The sequence below is a fragment of the Opisthorchis viverrini genome (assembly GCF_000715545.1).
Source record: "Opisthorchis viverrini unplaced genomic scaffold opera_v5_429, whole genome shotgun sequence".
Lineage (NCBI taxonomy): Eukaryota > Metazoa > Platyhelminthes > Trematoda > Opisthorchiida > Opisthorchiidae > Opisthorchis > Opisthorchis viverrini.
The window spans coordinates 228,716-237,443 of record NW_008752083.1 but is presented as its reverse complement, the minus strand read 5'-3'; the positions used below and the strand labels follow the sequence as shown (position 1 = coordinate 237,443).

Genomic DNA, 8,728 nt, shown 5'->3' with positions numbered 1-8,728 from the left:
CAAATGATATGAAAGTCAGGTTGCCACTGCCAACGTTCGACAAAACAGGATCTGAGTGATCTTTGAAGTTCATCTTGCGGAAACACGGGGTGAAGAGCAAGACCCCGTTACACATCATCACTGTTCGAAGTTGACGAAGAACATCAGTGGTAAGTGGGTCAATTATGTTGACATCGGCAAGCGTGAGTGTGAACGTTTCAAAAGACAGTAGGCATAACGACAATTCCGGACAGCTTTGTACGCGGCACTGAACTGCCCTAGGATGCGGATGGTCGGACAAGGCTAGTGAACAAAAGTGAACGGTATCACCCTGCAATATCGCAAAAGTATGCCAAAGACGGATGGACCGAAACAGTGACATGCCGTTGACTATCAATGTCGACCATTGCTACTGTGAAACTTCATGCGGTCGGTAGCCTAAATGCGCCGAAGAGGAAAGACTAAAGCGGGACGCTGGATTCAAAATCACTGTTCCCTTGTTGTGAATATAAGCCCACTGGCCCCGGCCCAAGCACAAACCACTACGCAACAAGTGTGGCACGAAAGTCCACGAGAAGCAATACTAAGAGTGACGATAGAAGGGCGTGCCAACATAATGTTTGCACGTATCTGGTACGATATCCACATTTTGAAGGCAATTAATGCAATGTTTCACGAGGCATTCAAACGTACATACGCAGAATTATACTGCCAGGGCCCACCTACAGTTCTGCACCTCAGATATCAAATTGATCGTTCAGGCAAACAGAACATTACTCGAAATACATCAAAGGTGAAAGTTAGTGGTGATCTCCCACTCTACCTTACAGATTACCATGACTTTTGCTCACGTAGTCTCGATTGGATGGATGGCCCGAATTTTTTAGTCCATGAAACATTCTAAAAACAACAAACGGCAGAAAATAGCCCGAATTATTCACGATTCGCGAGGAAAACCAAGTAGGACTGCTGCCATGCACTCGGACATTTCAGATAAGGCTTCGTTCGAGGGCCCCAATCGTTATCCAGAGAGCCCTGACAATCCCAGCCCACGTACAACCATGATCCACACAACTAACAATATTCTCGTGCCACACTGACCGTCGTGCGGTGTCATCAGCTGCATCACCTTAATTGCTGCATACAGTGTACGGGTAAGCGAAAACGTACAACCTCCACACAACTAACAATATTCTCGTGCCACACTGACCGTCGTGCGGTGTCATCAGCTGCATCACCTTAATTGCTGCATACATACAACGGGTAAGCGAAAACAGACTAATGTTGAAGCATCTCTTCTCTCCATTTAACGTACCCCCCCCACACACACACACCTCACTTCTTCTCTTACACTACCCAACCCGTTTGAACACTCACTCCGCAGGTTCCAGCACTAAAAATCAGCGCTTTGTTCACCATGTATCACACTCAGCTGCAGCTTCTGAATGTCCGCCTTCACACCTCAAATTCTTTTTTTCAAACCCCGAAAGCAGGACCGTGCAACGCTTCCAGGAGCAAAAACAAAACAGATTTGTAGTGATGGTAAATTAATTCACCTAGTAAAACAAACAATTATAAAGAGCGAAAGCGCCACAAGGTATCCAAAGCAAATTAATCTGCGGAAACGTTGGATATAAAAGCTAGTTCTTGAGCACATAACGGATTGTCTCTGGATAAAATCAACAAACGGTATAATGGGTTGGACGGCGCGATTGAGATGCGCCTGAGGATGCGGTTGAGCAGGGCCCAAATCACAGCCTTTCTCCTGTTCCCACATCAACCCAACACCGCAACCGTGCCGCCTTATCGATTGCCATCAATACGCGCTGAATGTAGCCCCAGTGGTCAGGTGTAGCCATGAGTGAATTCATCGCTTGGTGCGGAGGGCTAGCGGTGACTGCCGTACAAAGTTGAGCAAACCAGTGGTTCCAGGCTTGGCCAATCGGTGAAAATAACTCGGACGACGGTGATTTAAGTTCGCTGGCGGTAGTGGAGGGCTAAAAACGTGGAATATTTGACAGTCCTGAAAACACGTTTTGTATTGATCGTATTGATGTGTTTCCAAAAGGTATGGAACTAAAGTGAGAGTCAGCTACTCAAACCCGATAAAACAAGTCGTCTTTTCAAGAAAAAGCTCACTTCTTAATAAGCATGACATTGTCCCAATAAGGACAATTTGTGATAGATACCACTCTGTCCCGGTTCCTCGAATCGAAGGATTGAAAACTAAACTCAAAACACCCTCCAAAATGGCCAGAAAATTTAGGCCATTGTTAACTCGTCACTCCCCGAAAGGATAGCTTTTTCCAGAAATAGAAAAACACTAAAACTGACTGGAATTGCAGATTATTTTTGGCTATCTACGGCCAGCCAAAATGCCTGAACATCAAGTTAAGCTATTTTGATTACTTCTGGTGTGCTTAAGGTACTGTTGAACGGGACTGACGATCCTGCCATACAGAGATCGTCCAGTGGCACAAGGGTGTGGTGACGCATCAAAGGATGCATCTTGGAGCTCAGTAGTGATTAGTCTGCCCATTCTGGTCAACGCCAGGAATGCTAAATTATAAGTGATTTGAGTAGACTGTTGCGCGGCTGACAACTCAGCTGTAGAGGTCAAGGTTCTCAGATGATCACGCCACAAAAACGAGATGATTCTGTTCTTCAACGACAAAAAGGCCGATCAAAAAGACGCACGGGACAGTGCCCAACTGTTAAGACTGTTAGAGATAACAAATAAAAGGCTTACAGTGTCATGAAAATACAATTCAGTCACGTGAATTTCCACTTGATGTTTAAGACTGTGACTCAAGACAGGCGTCCACCGCAGACCAACCACGAGTTGGGTAGCATAACCCTAACATGAATGACGGCTGGCAGTACAACTCTGAAAATGCTGCCCTTCGTAAAGATCGACCGCTCGAAAAGTCATGGGACTGTGGTTTCTTCAAAGTAATTATGAAAGAACATCAACTATGATAAAATCACAGGTTACTTCATAAAAGTGAACATGCATCATGAGTGGACATTCAGACCGGACCACAGTCTTGTCCTTCAATGTGACGGAAGTCTATCTCACCGATTGTTCCAAAGCAGATCTGCTGAGCTGGAAATCATTCCAACAGCAGCTTCGCGTCGAGGTAGCCTTCAATACCACTATAGCAGTAACAACAAAATTTTAAGCATGACTTGAATCGCGCACAATTATGGAGATTATTTAATCCTCGAATGCCAGACTAATGTTGAAGCATCTCTTCTCTCCATTTAACGTACCCCCCCCACACACACACACCTCACTTCTTCTCTTACACTACCCAACCCGTTTGAACACTCACTCCGCAGGTTCCAGCACTAAAAATCAGCGCTTTGTTCACCATGTATCACACTCAGCTGCAGCTTCTGAATGTCCGCCTTCACACCTCAAATTCTTTTTTTCAAACCCCGAAAGCAGGACCGTGCAACGCTTCCAGGAGCAAAAACAAAACAGATTTGTAGTGATGGTAAATTAATTCACCTAGTAAAACAAACAATTATAAAGAGCGAAAGCGCCACAAGGTATCCAAAGCAAATTAATCTGCGGAAACGTTGGATATAAAAGCTAGTTCTTGAGCACATAACGGATTGTCTCTGGATAAAATCAACAAACGGTATAATGGGTTGGACGGCGCGATTGAGATGCGCCTGAGGATGCGGTTGAGCAGGGCCCAAATCACAGCCTTTCTCCTGTTCCCACATCAACCCAACACCGCAACCGTGCCGCCTTATCGATTGCCATCAATACGCGCTGAATGTAGCCCCAGTGGTCAGGTGTAGCCATGAGTGAATTCATCGCTTGGTGCGGAGGGCTAGCGGTGACTGCCGTACAAAGTTGAGCAAACCAGTGGTTCCAGGCTTGGCCAATCGGTGAAAATAACTCGGACGACGGTGATTTAAGTTCGCTGGCGGTAGTGGAGGGCTAAAAACGTGGAATATTTGACAGTCCTGAAAACACGTTTTGTATTGATCGTATTGATGTGTTTCCAAAAGGTATGGAACTAAAGTGAGAGTCAGCTACTCAAACCCGATAAAACAAGTCGTCTTTTCAAGAAAAAGCTCACTTCTTAATAAGCATGACATTGTCCCAATAAGGACAATTTGTGATAGATACCACTCTGTCCCGGTTCCTCGAATCGAAGGATTGAAAACTAAACTCAAAACACCCTCCAAAATGGCCAGAAAATTTAGGCCATTGTTAACTCGTCACTCCCCGAAAGGATAGCTTTTTCCAGAAATAGAAAAACACTAAAACTGACTGGAATTGCAGATTATTTTTGGCTATCTACGGCCAGCCAAAATGCCTGAACATCAAGTTAAGCTATTTTGATTACTTCTGGTGTGCTTAAGGTACTGTTGAACGGGACTGACGATCCTGCCATACAGAGATCGTCCAGTGGCACAAGGGTGTGGTGACACATCAAAGGATGCATCTTGGAGCTCAGTAGTGATTAGTCTGCCCATTCTGGTCAACGCCAGGAATGCTAAATTATAAGTGATTTGAGTAGACTGTTGCGCGGCTGACAACTCAGCTGTAGAGGTCAAGGTTCTCAGATGATCACGCCACAAAAACGAGATGATTCTGTTCTTCAACGACAAAAAGGCCGATCAAAAAGACGCACGGGACAGTGCCCAACTGTTAAGACTGTTAGAGATAACAAATAAAAGGCTTACAGTGTCATGAAAATACAATTCAGTCACGTGAATTTCCACTTGATGTTTAAGACTGTGACTCAAGACAGGCGTCCACCGCAGACCAACCACGAGTTGGGTAGCATAACCCTAACATGAATGACGGCTGGCAGTACAACTCTGAAAATGCTGCCCTTCGTAAAGATCGACCGCTCGAAAAGTCATGGGACTGTGGTTTCTTCAAAGTAATTATGAAAGAACATCAACTATGATAAAATCACAGGTTACTTCATAAAAGTGAACATGCATCATGAGTGGACATTCAGACCGGACCACAGTCTTGTCCTTCAATGTGACGGAAGTCTATCTCACCGATTGTTCCAAAGCAGATCTGCTGAGCTGGAAATCATTCCAACAGCAGCTTCGCGTCGAGGTAGCCTTCAATACCACTATAGCAGTAACAACAAAATTTTAAGCATGACTTGAATCGCGCACAATTATGGAGATTATTTAATCCTCGAATGCCACTCAAAACTGCGTGATACCACGCCGGAAGAGTTCGGTGCAGGTAAATTATGCGTGATTGTGCAATAACAAAAACTAACAACTTTACTTTTCCTCGCGATGAAGACAACTCAATGAGACTGAAAATCCAAACGTGACAAGATACGAAAAAGCGAACAGCTAAGTCCACTTTCATTCGGTTTTAAATCTCAACTGCACAGTTCATCAGCAAACATGATTGGAAAGTAAGTCAATTCTATATCCAACGATATGGGATACGAAGAACAATATCCTGAACTATTTCAGCCTAACAACATTGTGCTATCGACGTTCGTTGCGTAGTGGAGAAACACAAGAACGGCTGATCGATTAAAGGAACAGAGAGCAGAAAACGAATGACAATGAGTAACTGACTAGTTCGAATACAGTCGCAAGAATGTTGCACAGTACCCGCTTCAAGTGCTAATATTTGGCGAAATGAATGAGCACTTTAGCCTCTGATGAAATCCCATGTTTATGGCTTGTTTTGAAGAATTATGTTTCAAACAGGTCCTAACGAAAACAGAGCATTTTGAAATAGAAACAGACATAGCAGGTCAATACAATTACTGGCAAGTCTGTAATGGATCACTTAGTCCACCCAAAAATAAGGATTGGGTCAACGCTGTCCGAGATGGAAGGGACTGCTAAGGCTCACACATAATTTAACGCACCTCTTTCAGTTAGCCTAGGCAACATGACTTAATTAGATGCTCCGCCTAAAAACAGCACTGGAGTATTAAATAAAGGATAAAAACCACTGTGACTTGTGCTGCGCAGATGACAACGAGATGGTTACATGTTTCCTTCAGACCTACTGACGTACTGAGAAACTGCCGATTGAGGCAATACCGTTGTCCGGTAAAATTTCTAAATTGCACACGGTACCAAACACAACCATAGAACTCTCGACCTGTACTAGCCAGGAAAAAGGCGGACAACCCATGTGTAACGATGCTTCAAAATAAGAATGAAAAACAGTGTTCATAGTAGGACCAGGCGTGAGATAGATGGACACACGAGTAGCAATAGTCATTCAACCAATCCAATACCATACGCCTTCTCAGGAGAACATATCTTCTTGCTTAAATTTCAGTGAAAGACTTTAGGACTCCAACAAGAAGGGTTTAAAAAATGCTGTGAAAATGTTTCCATGGGTGATGGTTTTTCGGCACAGTAACACCGTCTACACCACCCAAAAGCTGCAGCAGTAGTAGATATCGTCATACCACCGATGAAGTCAGGCTTAACAGCAGTGTAATGTGGGTAATGCGTGGTCAATCAAGAACTGAAGCATATCCATATACAAATACTCGAACTTAACAATCAAAAAACGGCCTCCTCTAATGGATGCATTCGGGTATTTTAGAAACAAACACCACTTACCGAATAATCCGAATCTCCATCCTCAAACTGGCCACCCTTTTGACACTTCGGTGGCAAGAAAAAGGTTTCTTCACTGCAGCGGGAGGAGGTTTCAGGTTTCTTGTTGACGCCAACACTATGGAATATCATTTCGTCAAGCTGACCCTCTTCAGTAACCTCTGCTAAGGGGGGCAAATGATGACAATCACCATCATTCACAAGTAAGCTATTATGATGTTCGGCTGAGGCCGATATAGATTGAGTGGATCTAATCGATTGGACGGGAGTCCAGCATACCCGATCTCCACCCTCCGGCAACAGAAATCGACCTGATGAACCCGTAAGTTCTATTCGGAGCTCAAAACTGTCCGTCTTTGTCTCAAGAGAATCAGCGGGATGACTTGGGACAGTCGGGGGATCAATAGTTGTAGTAAGATCTGCAGAGAGGCACAACATGGCAACAGGTGTACTGCCAACCCGCGAGTCGGATGATGAGCTAGACTCCAGTTCCATAACAACGACAGCATAATCCTCAGCCGAAACGCGTCGAATGGACTTCGGATCTGCGGACAAATCGGTGTCAAACGTTCGTGCTAGACAAGTAACAGAGACAATACGAAGTCCGAGGGTAATGATAAAAAGTGTATCAATCAAACTGGCTCCATAGATGTTCAGCAAGCCGCCGCCCATAGAACCACTCTCGCACATCCATGAGTAGCGTCCGAACTGTATGGGTCTTGTAGCCACTAGACGTGCGTGAACGCTACGAACGGCACCGAGTGACCAATGGGATGGAAGGTTGGATGGATTTCGAGCAGTGTTGAGCGCAAGACTGTCAATGGACGATTTCAAGTGAGTGTGAAGACAGTGAACTGATGGGAGTAAACGGAAGGGCATAGCCACCCCGATAAAATTTCTCGAATCTGAAAGAACTGTGGTGTTGTAGCATGGGCTGACCGGTGGGAGAAGAATAACAGCAGGGAATTGGTGGCGCCTATCCACCGATGTTTCAGTCATAGGTAAGGTAGACTTGAGGATACCGTACTGAGTTTGAGGTGGGACGCACAAAAGAATAATATCTGTGTTCTTATCCTGCAACAGGTCCGCAAACGGTTTTGTCACAAGTGGGATGTCCCGGAGGGATTCGGGGGTAGCAATGCATTTCGTACTCCAGAACCCGCAAACGTGAATGTGAAGTTGCGGTGAAGTGATTGCGCTCAAAATGTGCTGTTGGTAGAAGGACGGTAGGCCACACAACAGAAGGCTGATGTTGGACTGCTTAGGCATCCTCAGAAGTTGATATACGCAACGGATTCAAGCATCCTGTAGAGATTTAAGGAAACGAATATTTGAGTACTGAATTATCACCGATATTATCATCATCAAAGACAGCAAAATCAGTGTTGACCCTGAGAATTCACCGCCGTACAACCATAAGGTTAGTCTAATTATATTTAAAACCCTAGAGTGAAGAGAAGAGAAAGAGTGAGGTGAGGGAGGGGATCTAGTGATGACCTATGTCAAGCATTCTGAGATGCTAACCCCTCCAACATACAGTTAGACAATCTGGAAACTGACAGCAAGAACGCCACTGACATCGGTTAGCCGCCCCATTGGTCAGTGACTCCAGCCGAGCAAACAGAGGGTCATGTAGACCCCATCCTGGAAGATGAACAGCACCTACCGCATCACAGCTTTTCACATCCTTCATCTTCATGTAAAATTTTGTTCACCTCTAGGTTTCAGCTACTTCGAGGACAGCGCTTGCCTCATCAGTTGATAACTCAGCATGTGTAACACATGACTCATCACGAGAATGGATTTTACCATGGCTTGCGCACCACAGCAACCCAGTGAACATTGCAGTAAATTCAAACACCAAACACCGCTGCATTTTGGTTAGGCTCTCGAGATGAATACGTTGGTTGGGAACCCTGATCGTCCTCCTGTCTAGGTGCGGGCATCCTGGCAGTCTCCCAGCAAACGTACAACCATGATACCTACGTTTAACAACAAACTCATGCCACATCGGCCATTGCGTGGGGCCTTCAGCCGGGTCGCCTTACTCGCCACTCAGTCCTGAAGTAGCACTTTAAACTTTGCAGGTGCGAAGCGCATGCCAAACCGTGATCCGGAATTATTTAGATTATTTACTATTGTTTGAACCACCACGGGG

The 8,728-nt window shown here is 45.0% G+C and overlaps 1 protein-coding gene across 1 annotated transcript; it reads right to left on the bottom strand.

The window, feature by feature from the left end:
* Positions 1-1,524: 1,524 nt before the first annotated feature.
* Positions 1,525-7,877, bottom strand: T265_10931 (hypothetical protein; the record flags this gene model as incomplete). The annotated part of the gene is made up of 3 exons (XM_009177447.1): positions 1,525-1,976; positions 3,713-3,934; positions 6,574-7,877. The coding sequence occupies 3 exons, from the start codon at positions 7,837-7,839 to the stop codon at positions 1,731-1,733; spliced, it is 1,734 nt and encodes a 577-aa protein (XP_009175711.1).
* Between the last annotated feature and the right edge of the window lie 851 nt (positions 7,878-8,728).